The 23,880-nt window shown below is 41.4% G+C and overlaps 1 protein-coding gene across 3 annotated transcripts; it reads right to left on the reverse strand.

Moving 5' to 3' along the window:
- Positions 1-503: 503 nt before the first annotated feature.
- LOC147453573 (chaperone protein dnaJ GFA2, mitochondrial-like) lies at positions 504-7,841 on the reverse strand. Of its 3 annotated transcripts, XM_086515732.1 has the most exons (18): positions 7,657-7,841; positions 6,576-6,660; positions 6,397-6,495; positions 6,188-6,276; positions 6,020-6,103; positions 5,894-5,932; positions 5,560-5,685; positions 3,401-3,457; positions 3,235-3,322; positions 3,092-3,156; positions 2,730-2,807; positions 2,582-2,654; positions 2,085-2,176; positions 1,933-2,004; positions 1,793-1,849; positions 1,465-1,513; positions 1,314-1,380; positions 504-1,221 (listed from the first exon to the last, which is right to left on the reverse strand). In XM_086515732.1, exons 1-18 carry the CDS (start codon positions 7,714-7,716, stop codon positions 1,119-1,121), a joined length of 1,383 nt encoding a protein of 460 aa, XP_086371858.1. In that variant the 5' UTR covers positions 7,717-7,841; the 3' UTR covers positions 504-1,118. The 3 variants fall into 3 exon arrangements, with proteins under 3 accessions (XP_086371858.1, XP_086371860.1, XP_086371861.1); XM_086515734.1 differs by lacking the exon at positions 7,657-7,841 and having other exon boundaries at positions 6,188-6,311; XM_086515735.1 differs by lacking the exons at positions 6,576-6,660; positions 7,657-7,841 and having other exon boundaries at positions 6,188-6,326.
- Positions 7,842-23,880: the final 16,039 nt, after the last annotated feature.

Consider the following 23,880-nt stretch of genomic DNA (forward strand, 5'->3'; position numbering starts at 1 on the left):
GTCTTCAGATAGTGGATGAGTATATTCTAGCACTAAATGAAGAATTTGCTGCTTAATCAAGTTGAATTTTCATGGTAAAGCCATGACAAACCGCTTTTTCAACAAATTACATATTCAAGTAAAATTAAATCTCACTTTCTCCTGCTAACCTGATACTATGTAACTTAAGGATTCACTTACATTTCAGAAGGACATGTTTCTCCTCAACAGCCAACGCCCTATGAGTTTGTACTATATGTTCACTTGCAGGTTTCCTGAGGTGGCATATTTTCGTTCAATAAATTTACAGATTTTAAGAGGCCGAAGAAATACATTCAGGGGACAGGTCTTTTTTACCTTGAAACCTCACCTCATTTAGGTTTTCTGATTTTGAGTACATTTTGTTCCAAAATATAATCTTCGGTAGTAAAAGCATGCTTTTTGATTGTGGCTCCTGTTCTCAAAGGTCGACGGTCAAATTGAAACATGTAAAAGAAATAGCACCCGTCATGTGAAGCAATCAATACCAAAACAGACAAATAAAGTGAAGCACCAATAAAATGTACCATGATACATAATAGTGCACTTAATGTATATCATTTCCAATGTATGTTTCATCCGAAATCATTACTGTGTAGTGAAGCTTGTATGCTTTTGACACACTACTATCACCTTGACTACAAACACTAGCCCCTCCACATCTGTGACGGGTGCAAAAACTATAGGCATTAGGTACTCATTACAATCAGCATTGTACAAAATAAATAAACCTCTCGGGTATAAAGAATTAATGTTATGTGCCTGGAGTACACTGCACCTGGTATTACTGAAGGTAAAAGTTACTTGACCCTCACAAATAACTCTCCTAGGAAGTTAGCTGAAAAGCAATGAGTGGCTAATTTTACTCCACTCTGCTCGCAAGCAGCCTACTTTACCTCATTGCCTCTGAAGCATGCAAAGCCATCCTGAATTTTGTAGCCCCTTGTCTAAACAACTGCCAATCTGCCCATTCACGCCTCTGTTAATGCCAATATAGAATTGCCTATACAGAACTCTCAACTCTTACTTTCCAGTCCATCCTTTTGCAAGCGTTGCAGCTCGTACTGGCCTTTGATCTGCCATTAGCATGATAGAGCTCCTCACATCCTCCCGCCTGCAGCTGCAGCCCCTTCCTCGTTGGTTTCCCTAGCCTCGTCCTTCACATACTCCTCAATCAAGGTCTGCTGTCGCTGACTCAGACTCCTAATAGAAGCATGAGTCCACACAAAAAAACCATAAGTGAACAACACCCCTATCAACAATTAAATTTGAAACCGGGTATTAGAAGCCCATACGTTGGGATGGTGACTTGGAAATGGATAAATTGATCACCCGCAAATGCAGAATTTACAGCTCGGATACCTGCATCAACAATTGTGTGACAGACAAAAGTATTAAATGTGACAACAAAATGACAAAGCATTCATGTGGGTTCATGAGCTTTACCTCTATTCCTCAAAACTTCCTTATGACCATGCTGTGTTCCTGGCCGTACCTGAAAAAAAAGGAGAAGCAAGCTTTTACTAAGATGACAAGCTGACTATCGAACAAATAGAATGTTGTTTGATACTCGCAATTTGCAACTAAAATATTAACTGCTGCTTGTTTGGTTTGCTAAAGCAAGAATAGGACTGTGAGGACAAATGCTCCCTCGCTCAGTTACATACACACAATATCTACATATTGACATGAAGGCATACAAAGGAAACTTGCGAGACAGTAAATTTGTGCTTGAGCATTTTGCAGGCTACATCAAAATTTGCTGTACCATTACCTTAAGTATCACGTCACCACTGAGGGTGGGCACTTGTGCTTTACCTCCAAGAATAGCCTGAATGCAGAGGCATGGTTAGTCTAGACCCTACACTTTGAAGAGTGTAAGCAATAGAGCAAAGAAACCAGTTCCCACAATACCGTAGCAAAAGAGATGGGTATGTCAACATGGACATTGCTTCCTTCTCGCCTAAATACAGGGTCTGGTAGAACCTGTATCATCCAAAATACGTTACAATTCTGCTCTACGAGGGATTTAAGGCAGAAGTACGCCAGATATTTGGGACACCTACCTTAATTATAACAAAAACATCTCCTGGAACACGGGACTGTGCTGAGTAGCCGCCACCTCCAGGCACACGTACGGTGTTATCATTATCAACGCCTAACAAACAAACAAGAAAAGCCATCCGCATTACATAAACGGGCACACTCTACCCTTTTCAACACATGAGCTTTTCAGTTTCATTTTAGTTAGCTTCAATGGGCGTTTGAATGTGAGGGACAAGCCCCTGAAATGTGCCCCTGTACTCTCTAAAGAGAATTTTGATGAGCATATTTAGCATAACACTATCTGCAATGAGAAGTATGTGCGATAAATTGACAACGGATTCAAGAATTTGTAAGAGCAGGGTGTAACATTCTTCAGAAAGGCGAAAGCTGATAAAAAAGGTCTTCAGATAAAAAACACTATTCTCAGAGTGTCCCAATTGACACACAGATGTAAAACACTTCATGCAGAAGTATAAAGGTCGCTTGCACTTCTCAAGAGTTCCAAGGTACCACTTACCAGCTGGAATACTGGCTGACACAGACTTCCTGGCTTTAACAGTACCCTTTCCACTGCATTTCCCACACTTTTCCTGCCAACTAAAAACTTTAAGTAACGAACACGTAAAGGCACATTCCTGGAGTCGCTCATGAATTGTGACACGTACCGAAACAGATTCTCCTGAACCTCCACATTGTGCACATGTTGATTGGAATAAGAACCCCAAAGAAGGTCTCTGCACGCTCTGCACCAGATTGATATATGTGTCAATTTCCAACAAATTATTTTACGACAACTGTCTATGTATTCTAGGAATCACAAAATGAGTATGGACATGCAGTCAGTTAAAGAGTGCAACCTAAAATCCAAATGACCCCAGAAATAAACCCAATCAATAGGAACCTTGGGAAGCCACAATACTTAAACTAAAACTAAAAAAATAGTTATAGATCTATCTAAACTGAGAAGTTAAATTATTATAAACATAGTCTTGTCTATTCAAGATGTGTAAAATATGCAACTACCCACCATTCCCGTCCCATTACAACCCCTACAAATTTCAGGTCTAACTCCTGGAGGCACACCAGTTCCACCTACAAAAGACAAGGGATGAGTTACAAACGCTTAGTAACTATCTGAAATTAAGGAATTAACAATATTCATAAGCTTACTGCAAGCATCACAAGGAGCAGCCGCAGAGAAACTAACAGATTTTGTGCAACCAGAAATAGCTTCTCTAAAAGTGATGTCCAAGGAAACCTGCATGTACGAAACACTTCATCAGTTTTCCCATCTACAATGGAAAGTAAGCTCTGATCCATGGCTGAAGGAGCTTACCTTCACATCATCCCCACCCCCACCCATTCCTCCACCACCCTTCATTGTCTTAAAGAGCTGCAATAATCCACTAGAATGTAAGGTGAGAATACCAACAATAAGGAGCAACATACCACATTGAATAATCCCAGGCATGCTTGTGCATGTGACTTATTTACGAGCTCTTTTACATCACGCCAGCATGATAAAGATACAAACAACAAAACCCCTATTTTTCCAATTTCAATAACATGATCATTCTGGCAAAAACTGAAGTGATAAACAAAAAAGAAAATGTCACCCATCAATGAAGACTGTAAAAGGGCACAGTTGCAATATATAACAAGACAAATTCAGAATAAGCACAAATCCACCTTCAAAAGAAAAGTGCAAGTTATTAACTCATGATAGTCACACATGGTAGACGTCGAAAAAACATGCAAAACATTTGCTACATACCACAACCCTTTACCGATGCATCAATGCTCAATAATAAAAAACCGGTACTAAGAACCGATACATACTCCCACATGCACTTACCTAGACTAATCAGGGAGAAGCCCAAAATAAAGGCAGTTGCCAGCTAAATACTCTTGGTGGACATCCAAGACATGACAACCTATCTGTTCTATCACACATCCCCATTGACATCACAAGCGCCTACTGGTGGGTGTAGAATTCGATATGGACGTGTGCACTTGCACGCATGCGTGCGCACAAACACACACACTGATAGTACATCAACATAAGCGATACTTGAATACAAACGTACACATACTCAGTTTCAATCATAAGGACATAATTTAGTGCAATGGGCCACACAAACACACACATAAGGGAAACCAAGGTTCTTTCATGGCTCTGAGATGCATGGTAGACTCGGCCATAATGACGCTCGCCACTAAAAGAAGCATGAGAAGAAAGAGACACTATAAAAACAAGATGAGGAGGCACGAAGGCCTGCTAAGTTAAGGAGTGATGAGGGAGAATTAGTTTAAATACGTGCCCATAATCACATATAATGTGAAAGGTGCACATTACATATCAACATTTTGAAACAAAATAAAATGAGAAAGAAGTAAAATAAAAACCATAAAATTTAAATTTAAAACACAAAAAATATTTTAGTGCTTTTTTCATAAGAAAATATAAACTTAATAAACATAGAAAATAATAAAACAAGATAGCATTTAGAAGACTATGATGTCTTTCTATTCACAAGACTTTCAAGGCCCCTTGGGACACTTGTCAAGCAATGAACATTGAACGACCTTCACCCATAGTGCACTAAGGCCAAAAAGCTACTTGTGACAAGACAGAGAATTCACACAAAAAGCTTGTAAATTTAAAACTTCACAAAAAAATCCATGTACTTGTATTGCCTTGAACAAGAGATACAGAACTTTATCATCAAATAGTGAAAATAGTGATTTGAGATGTGAATTTCGTAATTAGAACTCCAATAAGTGAACCTATCATATCCAATTAACAGATTTTGACACTACAGAAGGCAACTCCCAACCTGTCTGTCTTCCTCAGAGTAAAGAAAGAGGCATCTTCACATTTTCAAGTAAGGTCAATCCAAAGTGTTCAAAGTCCCCATTAAATCAAAGAAACAGAACCCTCTTCCATTACAGCTGCAAAGAACAGCCCAGTACTCAAGTACCAAGAGAAACAAGTTGTCCTTGGGGTACGCCCTTGGGGGAAACGGAGGCACGTCACGTTCCACCAGGGGGGCTGGGGGGGATGCTCAGCCTTCTTTGTAAGAATTATGATACCTGAGGTGTTAGGTTTTCGCAAAACAACTTAGTTGCTTAATAAGTGCCTGTCACCAATCTATTACTGACAGCATAGTGACCCTTGAGCAGCGAAGAGAAATTACAATTTGACTATAACAAAACAAGATAAAAACCTATAAAAAGGCAACGAGAGGGGTATGCATGTGTATGAGTGAAGATATGCTATGGCAAGGGATCAAGAATGAAGGACATTAAAAATTCAACCCAATCGAAGACACTCCCACAGTTTTCATATTTCTTTTGCTCACACAAAAGCTGCACAAATTAAAAAGCAACCTTTGCTTAAATTCTTTGAGCGCATGCAGCAAAACTACAGAAGGCAGTTACAAAACCGAAACTTTTATTATGTTTTTTTGTATCGAGACAACACAAAAGCATTACCTCCTCAAAACCTCCAAAACCACCAAACCCACCGAAACCTCCGAACCCACCACCAAAACCCCCAAATCCACCGAACCCCGGCCCAGCACCACCAGATCCAACTTTTTCATAAGCTTCATGTCCTAGCTGTAATCACACAAGAATCAGGCTACTGAAATCAGTGCAAGCCATTGATTGGGTCCGTGTGCTTGTATGCCACTAAACAATATCTAGTAATCGTTTCAATGGTGCTTAGAGGATAGTGCCTCTTAGACAGAGCAATTATATAAGTACAAGTGGCCACACCCTGCATATGGGAAGATGATGTGAAGAATAATTTAAAAAAATCAGAAACCTTATCGTATGAAGAACGCTTTTCCTCATCCTTCAAGGTCTGTATTTTGAGAAAAAAATATCAGTATTTGCGCCAGGCAACTAAACTCAATGTTCTGACATAAAATCTATCAAAATTTATCACAACCTCATAAGCACGGTGAATTTCTTGGAACTTCTTTTCTGCATCCGGATCCCCCTTGTTAGTATCAGGGTGATGCTTTTTGGCAAGCTGCCAGAAAATACTTTACATCATATACAAGCTTTCAACTTATTTGCTCATAATTGTATACCAGTTAGACAGTGTAGAATGTACCCCATAGTAGGCCTTCTTGATTTCTGATTGGCTGGAACCCTTGCTTACACCAAGGACATCATAATAGTTCCTACCTGCCATGGCTTGGCCTTCAAGAACACGGTACCAGAAAACAAACAGCGATCTTTATTTTGGTATCCTGAGACAAGTTAAGCAACCAATTTAAACTTCACAAGCATGAACGATTCAACTCGCATGTCACTGAGTACCTGAGGAATGAAAGCATCGCTTTTCGTTCAGACAACAATGCCTTATTTGCTGATTTGACTTGCGAACTTTACATTTTGTTTCAGTACAAGACCCATGAACTGTGATAGAACACAAAGTAAGTGCTTAGCAAACTGAATAAACATCACTATACATGAAAAACTAGGGGAAGCTTAGAAACCTGAGAAGCAGGCCCACGAAGATTCAAGACTATGAAAACATGCCCTTTGGGCATTAAGATCAAACCCGGGTTGGTTTGCCTGATCCTGCACATTTACATAGTATTAGTTCCACAAAAATACAAGGCTAGGGCAATCATAGATCAATGAAGAGCTTCTTTTTTATGGTGATCAAAATAAGCATTATGAACAATTTAAATTACAGGATTGACCTAAAAAAAGTTCAAATGTGCTTGGTAGCTGGCTGCCAAAAAAGTGCATCCTCTTATTATACAGTGCCAAACCACTCAAACTACAAATAGAGGATAGAAAGGTCTTAGCTGCCGCAAAAAAAGTGTATCCTGTTACACTGCTTTGCAGTGACGAACTGCTCAAACTAAAAATTGACAATAAAAAGGTCTTCACTGAACTTGGGCTGTTCACAAAATATGAAGAGAGTCAAAGCACACTTTGATAAGAAATGGCCACCCCAACAAGAATGTTGTCAAATCGTGACAGCTTTCCTTCTCAAAGTACTTCCAACAAGTAGCCTGAATAAGCAATTTGGGATCCTTTGCAATAAAGCACCCTTCAAAAATCTTTCACGTCTATACAATGCACTGATGTTGACACGAGCACCTTCATGAAACTTCCTTCAACCAAAACTTGGTCTAAGCATAATGCTTGCAAAAATCTCCCTTGCCAACTTTCCCTTTGTTTTCTCATTCACGCAGCAAAAAAAATTCTGCTAGGTCAATTAATGTTCGGTTTAGTTCAAGGTGCAAAACTGTCAGGTTTCGATAGATGCCAGAACATAACAGCTCTCCCTCAAAGAAAAGGTGCATCATGCAAGCACTCTACTAGGTAAGCCTCTAGCAAAGCATTCAACACAGCCTAAATAAATTTTCCAAAAAGCTTCTATGCATGTGAGATAGTCAATGCTGGCACATCGACAGACTTCCATGCAGACGACCACTTGCAACCACGCGCGGCATCCAATATCAAAACTAAACATTGCGAGGTTGTCTACAGATTTCTTTCTCCTTATGACGGGCTCTAAGACGGCCATTGCTCCGCGAAGCAATGTACGCGACGAGGGCGTACCTTTGAGAAGCTCCAGGGTCCCTTCTGCAAGCAGCGCCTGAGAGTAGAAAGTCGCCCCATCGCTTGTACAGACTGCTCTTCTGCTCCCGTGAGCTCCCGCTTAAACCCTAGACCCTTGTCTAACGTAGTCACCAACAAATAGAAACTGAAGCTTACAACGACCCGTCTGCCGGAGCATGTGCCAATGCATTGTTTTAATGTTTTGTGGACAAAATGTGGCAAGAGCTCTCGGAAAGTTCAAAAGAACCGAAATTAGGCACGTGTGAAGTTGGTCTCTACGTGTGTGTGTGTGTGTGTGTGTGTGTGTGTGTGAGAGAGAGAGAGAGTGTGTGTGTGTGTGTGTGTATGTTTTGTTGCACTGCGGGGACATGCGAGGGACAGATGTTGAGTTGTGGATGCGTGCAGATCGAAGTTTATGCTACCTACATCTCAGAGGTATCTGCTGGTGAATGTAAAGTAAACGTCACTTTCCTTTGTTTATCTTCCTATGAACAAAAATGCTTTTGTTATATTGTTGGTTTGAATCCTTTTTTGTAGTGATATTTGATATTTGTGTAGCTAAGAAAGACACCGGTTTGTATGCAAGTGCGATTGCCATTGCATGTGCGCATGTAAGAGTGCATCGTGCGTGTCGATGAGAGTGTGTCTAACGACATAGCCAGCGGGCTGTTACATAATTGTAGAAGGCAACAATGGAGGCTTGCTTGCACGATGTGTGAACACAAACAATGTGCACATACAACTCTAAGAAGCAGCATGTTAGTATGATTGCGCTTCCTAGTTCCCGTTAATAGAGCTCGTAGAACCTCTATTGTATAGAGCATCCAATTCATGGAAATATTGACATGTCGTCGCATCTTCTAGTCTTTTAGCCATGCCATTAGCAATCTCCTTCCACAGAGGACCTTTTGGGCCTATCTTTGCAAACTTTGTGTGGAGGTTACTATGGAGCTCAATTAGATGAAGTTGTTGGAATTAGGGTTGCAGAGAAACGCACACAGCTTGGAGAAGACGAAGGAAGCTCAAGGCACACAATAGAGAGTGTGTTACTTAGTATGCAATGGAAAGATAGATAGCCCTAGAGTGATGGGCGTATATACAATGCTCGGGGGAAAAACCTCCTAAAGAGGGGAAAAATGCCCCGGCGGTCTTAGTGTGTTCACACACATCACTACCGCAAGTATATGGTAACAAATCCCCCCTGGAGTGATGCAGTGAACGAGAGCTGGCACATGAGTAAAGGGAAGTGCCATGCCATGAGAACATGATCAGTCCACAAAGGGGAGTAAGCCCAAAGCTTTGCGAAAAGCTTCAAGCTTCTCACGAGACAATGCTTTTGTGAAAAGATCTGCAAGGTTGTCCTGTGTTGGCACATAAGCCAAGTTGATCTCTCCTGCTAAGAGCCTCTCCCTGACATAATGGTAATGCACCTTAATGTGCTTTGTGCGAGCATGAGAAACTGGGTTCCTTACAACTGCCAATGCGCTCTGACTGTCAGTGTAGATGGTGTTGGCAGTGTCCTGTCCAACACCCAAATCAGCCATAAGGCGTCTGAGCCATACACACTCAACCGTAGCTATGAAGACTGCCCTGTACTCAACCTCACAACTCAAAGTGGCCACAGTAGGTTGCTTCTTGCTCAACCATGATATACATGAACTACCAAGCATGAAACAAAAACCACTTGTGGACACTCGCGTGTCAAAACAACCAGCCCAATCTGAGTTTGAAAAAGCATGTAAGTCAAGCGGCAATGATCCCCCCTTGGGATAAAACAAGCCAAGATGTAAAGTGCCACTAAGGTAGTGGAAAATCCTCTTGACATCCTGCCAATGCTTAGACCCTGGGCTATGCATAAATCTGCTGACCTGTGAGACTGCAAACTGAATATCTGGCCTCGTGTTGCATACATAAATGAGGCAGCCAAAAGCAGTTTGGTAAAGAGTGACATCAGCAAGATCGCCAGCATCATGTAGACTCAACTTCAAACCTGTTTCCATGGGAGTGGCAATAGGTTTGCAATCCTCAAGTCCAAACTTACATAGCAATGTCTTTATGTAACTTTTTTGACACAAGGCAATACCACCATCACATTGCTTAAACTGTATACCCAAGTAATGATGCAATAGCCCGAAATCTTTCATCTTGAAAGTAGCATTCAAATCAGCCTTAAATTCAGAAATATGTCTCTCATTTGGTCCAGTGATCAGCAAATCATCGACATAAAGAACCACAATGAGAAGTACATCACCCTCACTCTTTACATACAATGTGCTTTCTGTTGGACTGTTACAAAAGCCTCATTTGACCAAATGAGTGTCAGCTTTCTCATACCAAGCACGAGGAGATTGCTTTAACCCATACAAAGCCTTCTTACATCTACACACTTTGTCCTCTTGTCCTTTTATGACAAAACCGCGAGGTTGCGTTACATAAACTTCCTCAAATATGTCACCATTCAAGAAAGCAGTAACAATGTCTGATTGATGTACATCCCAACCAAAATGAGCTGCCAATGCACATAGAAAACGCACAGCAGTCATACGACAAGTAGGAGCAAAAGTCTCTTCATAATCTATGCCTTTTTGTTGTGCATAACCCTTTGCAACAAGTCGAGCCTTATGGCGATCGATCTCACCATCCGGCTTGCGTTTCAGCTTGTAAACCCACTTCATACCAATGGCCTTTTTGCCAAGAGGCAAATCACATAAATTCCATGTGTCATTTTCTATAAGTGCATCATATTCTGATTGCATGGTAGCCATCCAATTTTCTGAATTCTGTGCTTCATCAAAAGACAGAGGCTCCTCAACATCATGTAAGCTAGACACAGCCAAAGCATAACAATGTGATGCATAAGATGCATGGCGAGAGCCTAAACAAGTACGACTAGACAAAGGTGCATCCAATTTACTGTCACGCAAAGTGTGCACCAGCCATTTTGGCATACCTCTAGCTTGCTCATTTTTAGCCCTTTCCAGTACATCTGCATCAGTAATACGTTGATCTGTAGCATTTTTAGAAACCCCCATAGGCTGTACATTTGCCTCATTGGAACTTACATTCATATTTCCACCACTGAAAAGAGGCAACAAAGTGTCATAAATGTCATGTGAGCTTCCATTACTGTCTCTAGTACATGACAGCAAGGGCTGAACAGAATCTTCCACAAACACTACATCCCATGAAACTAGAATACGCTTTGTTTGTGGATGATATAACCTGTAACCTTTGCTTTCAGTACTATAACCAACAACAATACATTTGACAGCCTTCTCATCCATTTTTCTGCGTTGTGTTTGTGGCACCAAAGCATATGCCAAACAGCCAAAAACACGCATGTGCTCAATAGAAGGCTTTCTATCGTGCCATACTTCATATGGAGTAATAGACTGCAAGGCTTTTGCAGGACACCTCTTTAGTACATAAGTGGCACACATGATGGCCTCAATCCAAAAGAATGCGGCAAAGCTTGACCTTTGACCATACATCGTGCCATTTCCGTCAGTGACCTGTTTTTCCTCTCAGCAACACCATTTTGCTGAGGTGTATAAGGCACTGTACATTGGTGTTTTATCCCACGACTAGCCAGAAATGCATTAAATTCATGAGACATATACTCCCCCCCTCGATCGGAACGGAGGGTGCCCATAGTACATTTCTATACATTTTCAACCATAGCCAAAAATTGTTTGAAGCACATAAAAACTTCGGACTTCGCTTTAAGCGGAAGTACCCATCCATGCCTGGAGTAATCATCAATGAAAGTCACGAAGTACAGGTAATTGCCCAAGGACGGAGTTTGCATGGGCCCACAAACATCACTATGCACAAGCTGCAACCTGCATGTGGCCCGAATTGAACCATCCTTTGGAAACTTAGAACGTTGCATCTTACCCAAAATACAGCCTTCACAAACATGTTTGACAGGTGCTTCAAGAGGCGGCAAAGAAGCAACCATATCAGACTTCTGCAAACGCAGCAAACTGACAAAATTCAGATGACCAAAACGTGCATGCCAAAGATTTGCATATGAAATAGCCCTTGAATCTGCAACAGCATTTGCAAAATTTTGTCCACACTTGTCATACAAAGTGAGCTTATACAACCCACGGCACAAAAGGCCAGATGCAACAATTTCATCACCAAAATTGAGATCATGAAATGTACATCTGTCATCCACAAATTTGATTACAAGTCCAAGTCTAGCAAGTGCGGATACAGACAAGAGATTCTTCTTGATCCCAGGTACATAAAGTGTATCAACAAATGTGAAAGAACTGCCATTTGCAGTCGTAAGCACAACCTTTCCAACTCCCTGAACCGGATAAGAGGCATTGTTGGCACAAGTGACTGAATTACCACGAGGGACAGACTCGAGAGAGGTAAACAATTCACGATGTGAGGTAATGTGCTTTGTAGCACCACTGTTGAAATACCACACATGTGAATCTGCACCTGACAAGCATGCATCATGGACAACAGGATTGTAAGTGCACTCTGCGCTAAAAGCCCATTCTGCATCAACATCAGCAACACAGTCTCCTTTCACAGAAGAATCAACAACGGCTGCATTTGTAGTGGAACCAGCATTTGCAGTGGAACCACCCTCTTTCTTCTTAGCCTCTTTGGCCTTCAATTTAGGACACGACTTGATCAAGTGATCATTAGCTTTACAATAATGGCAACGCATCTTCTTTTTGCCCTTATCACCAAAATTTCCAGACGAATTGCTGCTAGCAAAAGCATTAGGAACAAACGTTTTGCCACTCGCAACAGAACCATAGGAAGTGGCTGCATTGCTATTACCACCCTTTCTTTGAGAACCAATAAAAGCCTGTTCAACTGCACGCTGCCTAGTTCTTTTTTTTTTGGAAAGTGACTCTTGCAACAACAATGTGCATAATGCATCAAACTTGACAACTTCTGGATTTCCTTCGGTCATCAGTCTCCAAGTGCTAGCAAAAGTCTGGTAGGAATCTGGTAAGGCATCAAGAACAGTCTGCACAAGGGAACTGTCTGAAATGACTTCACCTGCAGAAATAAGTTGCTCATTGATATCCTTGACACCAGCAAGGAAAGTGTCCATATCATCTTCCTCATGCATAATCTTCGACTCCAGCTCTTTACGCAGCAAAGCAATTTTAGCCTCATTGCGACTTGCATAAAGACCAGCCAATATATCCCAAGCTTGTTTTGCAGTTTTTGTTGAACGAATGTGAGGAACAATGGTGCGCTTCACAGACAACACAATCAATGCATGAGCCTGTGCATCCTTTATATCCCAACAAGCTTGTTCTACCGTAGGCAAAACAACTCTAACAGCAGCAATCCTTGCAGCAAGACCTACAACATCCTCAACATCGCCTACATCCTCAGAACCAGGACGTACATCAATGCCTTGCACAATGTTCCAGATGCCCTTTTGACACAAGAACATGTTGCATCATATAAGCCCACATAGGGTAGTTGTCCCCATCCAACATGTCCTCGACAGCAAACATCTTGAACACATCCGTGTTGTTGTCAACCATGGTAAATGCTGCACCTGAAGTGAAAACTGGCCGAAAATAGGAGAAATGGAGCGGGAACAACGTGTGCTATATAGCACAAACCATAGAAGAGTGTAAGGCACCTGTTATGCACAAATCGGCACTGACTGAGATTCTGCACAAAATGACGTAATAGCATGTGCAGTACTGCCTGTAGTGGAAACGGAATCCGAAATGAGCTCGAATCAGAAATCTGAGCAGACTAAGCTCTTTGAGCTTACCCGAAATATTTATCGACCTGCGAACCCTTGCCAAACCTCACTGTAATCGGAGAAAGTGAGCAGGTGTGTGCTGGAGCAGCTGGCGACTAAGCCCGGGAGGACGTAACCTGCTCTAATACCAATTGTTGGAATTAGGGTTACAGAGAAACGCACTCTGCTTGGAGAAGACGAAGGAAGCTCAAGGCACACAATAGAGAGTGTGTTACTTAGTATGCAATGGAAAGATAGATAGCCCTAGAATGATGGGCGTATATACAATGCTCGGGGGGAAAAACCTCCTAAAGAGGGAAAAAATGCCCCAGCGGTCCTAGTGTGTTCACACACATCACTACCACAAGTATATGGTAACAGAAGTGCCTTAGGTTTCAGCCATCTTTTGTTGCTTAACATTTGAATTTCTTGGATACTAGGACAAGGTTTAACATCATAGTGGGTGTGACAGCAGGTCTGGAGTATCTGCACAGTGGGTTGGATGAATTCTACTACATAGAGATGTAAAGGTAGCCAATGTGATGCTAACATACATGATGGAGGCAAAGCTCGGTGATTTCAGGCTTGCTCGCTTGATTTGACCATGCCTTCTTTAGCAAAAGTAGGGAATGTTAGTGAGAATGAGGAGATGCAAAAATGGAGAAGTGTACCACACTTGGCCTTCCTTACTGTCGAGTTGGTCCAAACACAAGACCATTTATGAGAGAAGTCCATCAAGCCTTGAAGGGTTGTGTTGTCTTGCCACCACTACATTCATGGACTTTATTGTTAAGTATGGAGCCTGATTTACCCTTGTAATTTTCTGTGGTAAAAGCGCACATTTGTAAGGCCCCCATTATGAGGAGAAGCCATCGTGCGTGAAGGAAAATCACTCACCGGAAACCAAAATTTTCACGGACAAGAATCAGGGGCAACTTTAAAGGCCTCGGGGGCGGAGGCCCCCGAGACTTTTTTTTCGCCGGAATATTATGGCCGGACGGCGTCCGGAAAGTGGTCGGAAAACAACCGGTCGGTTGGCCGGTGGCCGGTAGTCAATGGCCGGTGGTCGGAAGTCAATGGTCGGTGGCCGGTGGTCGGAAGTCAATGGCCGGTGGCCGGAGGCCGAATTGTGTGGGCGGATTGGAGGGTCCGATTTGGACTTATTCGCACAAGGGCGGCTACACATGGCTGTCTCTCATAAGAGAGGGCAGCCCTTTTGGCCTATAAAAGGAGGCCATTTCTACACACATTTCATAGTGTGAAGTTGATGCAACAAGGTGAGTGTGAGGTGGTGAGAGTGAAGCAAGGCGGGAGCTCCATTAAGGGTATAATCCCTTTGTAAACTACTTCTTGTTTTGAAGTACTAAAGCCATTGAGTGGCTGCTTTCCCGTGGACGTAGCCCACAATGGGTGAACCGTGTATATCGTGTGTACTCTCTCTCTCTCTCTCTCTACTCTATAATCTCGTGTATATAAATCTGTCTCTCTCCATTAAGTAATCTACTCAATTATCTATTTAGCTACGTCTTATTTCCTAACATTTATATCCATCATCAATGCTTGAACCTTCGGGGGTTTTCGACATGCCTCACTCGTCTTAGTTCCAACTAGCCTTAACATCCCTTCAACTAAGTAATGTAGCTGTAAAGACTTCCCTATACTCACCTTCACAACTAGAAGAGGCCACAGTAGGTTTCTTCTTGCTCAACCATGATATGCGTGAATTGTTGAGCATGAAACAAACAACGCTTGTGGACACTCGCGTGTCATAGCAACCAGCCCAATCTGAGTCCCAAAAAAGCATGTAAAATTTGCAACAATGATCCCCCCTCGGGATTAAACAAGCCAAGATGTAAAGTGTCAATCAAGTCGCAAAAAATCCTCTTGATAGCCTGCCAATGCTTAGACCATGGCTATGCAGAAATCTGCTAGCTTGTGAGATTGTAAACAGAATATCTCCTATTGTATACATAAATAAGGCATCCAACAACAATATAATAAAGAGTGACACTGGCAAGATCACCAGCACCATGAAGACTCAATTTCAAACATGTTTCCATTGGAGTAGCGATAGGGTTGTAGTCCTCAAGTCCAAACTTACATAGTAATGTCTCTATGTAGCTTGTTTGACACAAGGTAATACCTCCATCACACTACTTAAACTGTACGCCCAAATAATGATGCAAAATCCCCAATCTTTCATCATGAAAGTAGCATTCAAATTAGCCTTGAATTCAGCAATGTGCATCTCATTCGGACTAGTAACCAACAAATCAGCTACATATAGAACAATTACAAGAAATACATCACCCTTACGCTTGACATACAAAGTTCTTTCAGTTGGAATGTTATGAAATCCTCGTTTAACCAAATGAGGAATAGTTCCTTATGAATTACCAGCGGTAACTTCCAGAAGTATCTAACGGGTAGTAACTACAGTAGTTACTGTAGTAACTCTACACAATCCTATAAATAAGACCCATTAACATTCTACGGGGTTGGTTGGTTGGTTGCGGGTTGGTTGTCATGTACTGTTGTTAGCCTTTGTACTTACCTATGAAGTTCTTATATTAATCCTGGGAACCTTTTGGGCTTGGAGCCATTTGTACTTTAATGTCTAGCTTGTACTTTCTGTATTATGAATACTGTTCTAAATATACATTATCAGTTCCAGTCTTCAGTATTTCCAATTCAGTACTCTTTCCAGTTCAATACTCTATCTTAGTTCACTTCTCTTTTCTAGTTCAGTACTTTGATTCCAGTTGTCTGATTTGATATGCACCGTCTAAATTCTCTAAACTCACAACTAGCTCTGAACTCCAACACTGGAATAGCTACCTAAAGAGACCATCTCATTCCATTTTGGCGATCATGGTGGCTAGAGCTGAAGTGCTCTTTGACCAGCAAACTCTCTCCATGTTGGTGTTCTAAGTTGTAGTCATGCAGCCCAGAGTTACGTGTGGCCGAAAGCCAACGACCAGGTGGCAAAGCAGAGCAGGTCAATACCGTTCCCGAAGAATCGGAGCAAGGCTTTGACACAGAACAAGAGCCTGGGAAAGAAATTGACGCTCAGCATGGTACTATTGAAGAGGCAAGGAATTCTCGACACTCTAGTCATTTCAGGCGACGATTGGCTGAACTGAGCAACGTCGAACCAGGTATCAGGGGTCTAGGTCCGCAAATAAGCACACCGAAAGTAAGGGCACCAAGGGAACTCACCGCAGAATAGAGAAGAAGCAGTAACAGATATTGGTACTAGTACTCAGTCTGAGACTCATAAAGATAGTCATTGGGAAGGTGATACTAATCATTTCATAAACCACAATCCAAACACCATCATCATACTTAAAAAGCCAAAAGCACTAGAGAAGCTACTGTCAATACCTCATTGAAAATCTCATTTCTAATCTTAAAAGGAGGTAAGAAAGATGATCCAGATGTTCAGATCCAAGATTTTGAACACTGTGCTGAGCTGAAGCACATTGACGAGGATGAGTGGGGGGGATATTTTTCTCAAACGCTGAAAGCGACATCCAAAAAATGGTATTACCATTACTCAGCTTGCCAGCTCTAGTCATACAACAAATTACTAAAAGATTTTAGACTGGAGTATTTAGACAATAGAGGGGATGAGGATATACTCTATGAGTTGAATCATATTAAACAAGGGAAATTGCATGTCAAAAGCTATGTGGAGAAAAACAAGGAGTTGACCAGACAATTGCAAGAACCTCCTTTTGAAAAGAGAATAAGAGCATGGTTCTTGAATGGCTTCCGTAGTAAGAAACTCAAAGAACAAGAAGTGTCTGCACCAACAAAGAAATTCAGTGCAGAGGGTCCTCAAATTAGAGCAACAAGAAAAGAAAGAAAAAGAACACAAGAAGAGAAGATACAATAGCAATGGTTCATCCACTGAGAATTCAGATTCCAATAACAGCTCCAATACATTTGACAATGATACAAATGAGAAAAGCAAGGGTAAAGGAAAGAAAGGATCTTGGTCACGCAAAATTGAAGAAATGTCCAGAAAGATTGCTGAGATTGCCCAGATCAGACCTTCCGTTAGAAAGATGGAAACCTGATACTCCAAATGCAAATCTAGACATCACGTCTTGGATGAATGTCCACAATGCACTTATTGTAAGGCTTATGGCCATCTCTGGAATAATTGTGCCATTCGGATTCATAACTTCAAGAAAGGTAAAGATTTATCCTTGATAACATTAACCAACACAAAACCAATAAAAACGGAAGGAGCCAATGAGTCCAAAGCAAAAAATCTAGGCACCAATGGGACTGGTAATTGCCGAGGCAGATACCCAGGGGGTACTGGCCGATGTAGAGGGTATGGGAATTTTCAGCGCACAAGTTTTGATTGCTACAATTGTGGAAAGTATGGGCATTTTGCAGCTCAATGCTCGGATGCAGTCAAAACTGAAGTACTTGATGTGAAGGCACCAGAACCAGTGCCGATTTGGGTACTTGTTATAAGCAAAGGTGTAATCTTCGAAGAAATTCCAGAGGAGCTCCAATAGCCCGTAACTGTTGAGGCCAAGAAGTGGGAACAACATAGAGAGGTTTGGAAGGCCAAGTTAGTGGATAAGTGGTAGAAGCAGCGAGAGCCGGCAGCCAAGAATACAGAGAATCTAGCTAAAAAGCTACCAAAACAACCAGAGGTTCTGAGGCTCGCACCATCCAGAAGATCCCAACCCAGTCTTCTAAGAAGGGACAGACAAAGCACTCAGCATCTGGAGTTGAAGAATCTGTGATTGCTACAATACAAGGTATGGTGGAAGAAGTCAGGCAAGTTAGATTAGACTTGGCCGAGACTGACACAAGTGAATTGGTGAAGGATCAATGTCTATCCCAGTGTTAGCAAGTGGAAGACGTCAAGCAAGTCATACCAGACTTGACCGAGACTGAAGCAACTGAGTTGGTGAAGGATCATTGTCTATCCCAGTGTCAGCAAGTGACTAGCTCAAAGAAAGGAGCTGAATGGAACTATGAGAATAGTCACAAATCCTCTAGTTCTGAGAACAATTATGGGTAGGAGAGAGATGAGATCTATGTCAAGCTATGTGAACACATCCAAAAGTTGACAGTGGAGCTGGATGATATCATACAAACTTTACCAGAACCTACAAAGTTCATCAGACCGAAAAGGAAAGTTGAAGTTGAGGCAAGGGCAATAGACCTCTCAGCGGTAAGAGATGATGAAGTACCAATCATTCAGGTTGATTATAAGTTGAGAAAACAATGGAAAGCTTTATCTGGTGTTATTCTGGATGGAGGTGCCAGAGTCAACATATTGGGGGAACATCTCCAACAAAAACTGAGCATCATTGATTTAAAGCCAGCACCATTCAACGTGAGATTGACAGACCATAGGGTAGTACATGCTACTGGTCTGATCGAAAACATGCAAATACGGGTGGGTAAGGAAAAACTTTAAAACAGCTTTCTTGTGTTAGATGTCCAAGGAGCATATGGAATGCTACCAGGATGACCCTGGCTTAGAACTACATGAGCCATTTATGATTATGCAAATCAAGCGGTCACTATTTAGGGAGCTAGTAGGTGGATTTAGATCCGAACTGTTAATACCAAAAGCTAGAAAAAGCCTTAAGACCTGAAGAATTATGCAAGAAGTATAGTGCTAGGAAGATAGAGAGAATGCTTGCAGCAATGAGTATATTTCCATTAGCAGAGATGATTTGAATGCAGTATTAATGGATAAGGTACTGACAAACAGAAGAGATGGTTCTCAGACCAGTTCTTGAACTGCATGTTGGAGAAAGGACAGTCCAGTTAGATGGTCGACCAATGAACCAGTTTGAATCTGAATCGGACAAATTTGATTTCAGATCAACAACAGGCACTAGTCAAGAAGGCACTGAGATGGCAACTGAAGGTACTGAAGTCCAATGTGCAACTCTGGAAGTAGGAAATCCATTCAAAGATTATGCAGTTGGAATTCGTATTGAAAAGGAAGCAGTCATTAGCCAAATAGAAGGGAGGTGGCCCAAACTGGTTACTTCCAGATGATCAGGGGGTAGAAGAATGGAACCTTGGTTCAAAAGACAAACCCTGAATGATCTAAATCAACAAACACATGAACTCAGAGGTAAAGGAGAAAGCAAAGGCTCTTTTCTAGAAGTATAAAGATATGTTCTCTTGGGAACACATTGATCCAAAAGGTGTAGATCCAGAGGTTTGTCAGCATTGAATACCATTGAAACCAGATGCCATACCAGTACGGCTGCAACGGTAGAGAATGAATCCTAATCATAACAAGAAATTCAAGGAGGAGATAGACAATTTGCTTAAAGCAAGATTCATTACTAAGGTGGACAATAGTGAATGGTTATTTCCGATTGTGGGGGTTTCGAAGAAGAATGGGAAGTTGAGGGTTTGTGTGGACTATAGAAAACTGAATGCCCAGACTATTAAAGATCCATTCCCATTACCATTCACAGATATGCTTTTTGATGAAATCGCAGGCCATGAAATATACAACTTTATGGATGGATATAATGGCTATAACCAGTTGAAGATAGCACATGAAGATAGAGCCAAGACTACATTTATCACTAAATGGGGAGCATTTATGTATCTAGTAATGCCATTTGGTCCGTGCAATGCTCCTACAACATTTCATCGCTGTATGATGGAAATATTCAGTGAATTCCTACACAAGTTTCTAGCCATCTTCATGGATGATTTTACAGTCTTTTCTAAGGAAGAGATGCATTTATTATTCCTAGGAATGGTCTTTGAAAGGTGCAAGGAAAAAGAATCTACCTGAATCCATTCAAGTCAATCTTCATGGTCTGGAAAGGTCAGCTTCTAGGACATATTTTGTCCTAGAATGGTATTGAGATGGTCAATGATAAGGTGAAATGTGTCCAACAAGCTTAGGCACCAAAAATTGTGTTTGAATTAAGTTCATTCTTGGGCTATATCAACTTCTACAAAAGGTTCGTTCATATGTTTGCAACCAAAGCCCTATCTTTATATGAGCTCACTAAGAAAAGCAATAAGTTTATTTGGACCACTGAGTGTGAGGAAGGTTTCCCGTGTTTGAAAAATGCGATTATCAACAAACCAATCCTTCGACACCCAAATTGGGATGTTATTTTTCATGTTCTCATGGATGCTTCAGGACTCGCAAGCTATACTGGCCCAACCTGATGGAAAGACTGACTACCCAGTTTACTTTGCCATTCGCAGGTTCAGTATTGTTGAACAAGGATACACCACTACAGAAAGAGAAGCATTGGGAATGGTGTTCAATGCAAATAAGTTTAGGTGCTATCTATTGGGAAAACTAATTTATTTTTATGTGGATCATCAGGCATCATTGTTTTTTATCAACAAAGTCATTATTCAAGGCAAATTGATTCGCTGGATGATGTTATTGATAAAATTCAAATTTTGCATTTTCCACAAAACCGATAAGGCACATTATGGCGCTGACTTTTTGTCTAGAAGCACGGAAGGTTATTTTGAGATATCCCTGAGAGATGAGCCAGTGGATGCTGAGTTATTCCAAGCTTCAGCTGAAGAAAATCCAGATCCAGAATGGCAAGAAATATACAATTTTCTTCAGAAAGGGGGATTCCTAGATACTTGGTCTCAGAATCAAAAGAGACATTGATTGTTAAAAGTTTGAAGTTTGCTCTTATTGGGGGTTCATTGTATAGGTTGGGTGTGGATGGTGTTCTCCAAAGATGTGTACCTATGCATGGCAGAATGCAGGTAATTATTGAAGCCCATAGTGGTGATTCAGGAGGTCATTTTTCTATCGACATCACTAATAAGAAGATATTGCAAGCAGGACTATGGTGGCAAACTATGATAGCTGATGTCAGGGCATTTTGCAAAACTTGTGATGCATGCTAGAGGATGGGCAGACCTATAGCAGCACATATGACTCCTCTCACTCCAGTACAACCGTTGGGGGTATTTATGAAATGGGGTCTAGATTTTATGGGGCTATTTAAGAAAGTCACTCTCAAAAAGAATCGATACATTTTAATGGCTACCTTCTATGTTAGCAAATGGGTGGAGACCAAGGCTCTTCCGGATAATACTACTAAATCTATTGTTGTTTTCATTTTTGAAAATATAATCTGTCGATATGGCTGCCCAATCAAAATTGTATCTGACCATGGTACACATTTCATTAATGATACTATGGAAATATTGATGGAAATGCTTTCAGTCAAACATAGAAAATCCACTCCATATTATCCCCGATGCAATGGTCAAGCAGAGAGTAGTAATAAAACCATTAAGAATGCTCTGACAAAGATAGTTCAAAAGGAGCCACACCAGTGGGATGCTAAACTTCAAACTAATTTATGGGCATATCGAACAGCTTATAAGGATACCACTGGAATGACACCATTTCGAATTTTATATGGAATAGAAGCAGTCGTGCCAATGGAGTTTATTATTCCCATTCTCCAACTGGTAGTGGAGCATGGCATGGACTTCAATCACAATCTTCAGTTGGAAGAATTGCTACGACTGGACGTGTCAAGGCAACGAGCAATGCTGGAACAAGAGGTGGTTTAGCAGCGAAGGAAGCACTGGAATGACAATAGAATCAAAGTCACAGAATTTCAGAGAGGAGATCTATTTCTACTTTACCAATCTAAATTGGGACCAAAAATTTTGAAACTCAAGATAGTCTGGTCTGGGCCATTTGAAGTAGACTAGGCGTTCTCCAACGGTACAGTCAAACTGCAAGATCTGTCTAGATTAATGTTGCCTCAAGTGTATAATGGGGCCAGAATTAAGCTTTACTATTCCAGTAGTGAAGGGGTCCCATAAAATGCTGATACTGGTCCTTCCGAGATATCGGTACCAATAGACCATTATGAACGAGAAGCAGAGTCTCTGAGTCTTTTTTATATCAGGCCAGTAATAGCATCACTTTCGGAGCCATTAGATATTCAGGACCAGACACAGCCCAAGTCAGTCTTTATGTAACGGTCCAAGGGGAATCAGTGATCAAATCATTAAGAGGATTATGTCAAAAACATTTGGCAAAAGTGACCAATGCATGCGTGCCACGTCAAATCCGGTGCACATAAACCCAGAAACAAAAAGTAGTGGAGCTTTTATGGCGTGGACTCGTATAACAATGAGACATGTAATCATTTTCATTCACAAATCTTGTGCACGATGACTTTCTGTTGTTGCCCATTCGCCATCGCCAAGCTCTGAGATTCCCACAGTACTACCTACAACCTCGCCATCGTCTTCTGCAACACCTCATCCTGCTTTACCTGACACACCACGCTACGACTTTTAGAATACAAGTGAGTCTTCTTCCTCTCCACCACGTTTTGTGCAGACACAGTGTATGGGAAGACGAAAGATGTCAAAAAGGATGCAAGAGCAAATGGATGAAGCTACAACAGTGATCAATATTATCACAGAAGATCTACCTTTCATTCAGTACAACAGGATTCACAAATATGTATTCATAGACCAAGCAGTAAAGCTCCTAGTGGTTAGGGATTTGCAGGTAGTGGTTGAGGCCACAAAACTCACTTTTGATGCAGAAATCATTAAGCAGGTGTTGGATACATTTGATGCTGACCATGGTACTGCTACAGTCAATGGAGTCCAATTGCAAGTCACAACTGGTGAAATCTCTTATGCTTTCCCACTACCTCATGAGAAGAAACCTTATCTAGCTACACCGGAGCAGGTCAGTACCGTACTGAAGGAAGATGAGCATGCTAGAAAGAAGAGGAAAGCTGGTGGCCAAGGGGTTCCAATAGCATGCCCTTCAGTATATCGGTTTATTGCTAAAGCCATCAGTCTGAAGAAAAATCCCACCTATGTCTCTGAAAAGCTCTTTGCCATGCTACTAGCAAAGATACTGAACCCTCATGCTCCTATCAAACGTAGTCAATTTTTGGCTACCAATGTATTTCGGAAAACTACCAAGCTGAAATCACAAAAACTGTTCAAAGCTTGGTATGTTTGGCAATTTCTCTAATGAGCTCAAGGTCCAAATCCTCATCACAAAGTCAAACAAGCTTGGGCAACATCACCTGGTGCACCACATGAAAAGGTTATAGTATCTTCTGATGAGGAAGAACCAGACCAAGATACACATCCAGGCTAGCAATTGGTTGTTGTGGGCAACATCCTATCAAACGTAGTCAATTTTTGGCTACCAATGTATTTCGGAAAACTACCAAGCTGAAATCACAAAATCTGTTCAAAGCTTGGTATGTTTGGCAATTTCTCTAATGAGCTCAAGGTCCAAATCCTCATCACAAAGTCAAACAAGCTTGGGCAACATCACCTGGTGCACCACATGAAAAGGTTATAGTATCTTCTGATGAGGAAGAACCAGACCAAGATACACATCCAAGCTATGAGGTACTACAGGATTTGCACAAAAGATTTGGCAAATCATTATCTTCCACTGCGCCTCCAGAAACCCGGCCTACTGA

Source organism: Adiantum capillus-veneris, chromosome 7 (assembly GCF_014529385.1).
Source record: "Adiantum capillus-veneris isolate H3 chromosome 7, ASM1452938v2, whole genome shotgun sequence".
Taxonomy (NCBI): domain Eukaryota; kingdom Viridiplantae; phylum Streptophyta; class Polypodiopsida; order Polypodiales; family Pteridaceae; genus Adiantum; species Adiantum capillus-veneris.

Coding starts and splice junctions, on each gene's coding strand:
- LOC147453573 (XM_086515732.1), bottom strand. CDS start 7,716: ATGGGGCGACTTTCTACTCTCAGGCGCTGCTTGCAGAAGGGACCCTGG. Junction 6,104..6,187: donor TCAAGAAGGCCTACTATGGG/GTACATTCTACA, acceptor ATTTTCTGGCAG/CTTGCCAAAAAGCATCACCC. Junction 2,177..2,581: donor GTCAGCCAGTATTCCAGCTG/GTAAGTGGTACC, acceptor TTTGTTTGTTAG/GCGTTGATAATGATAACACC.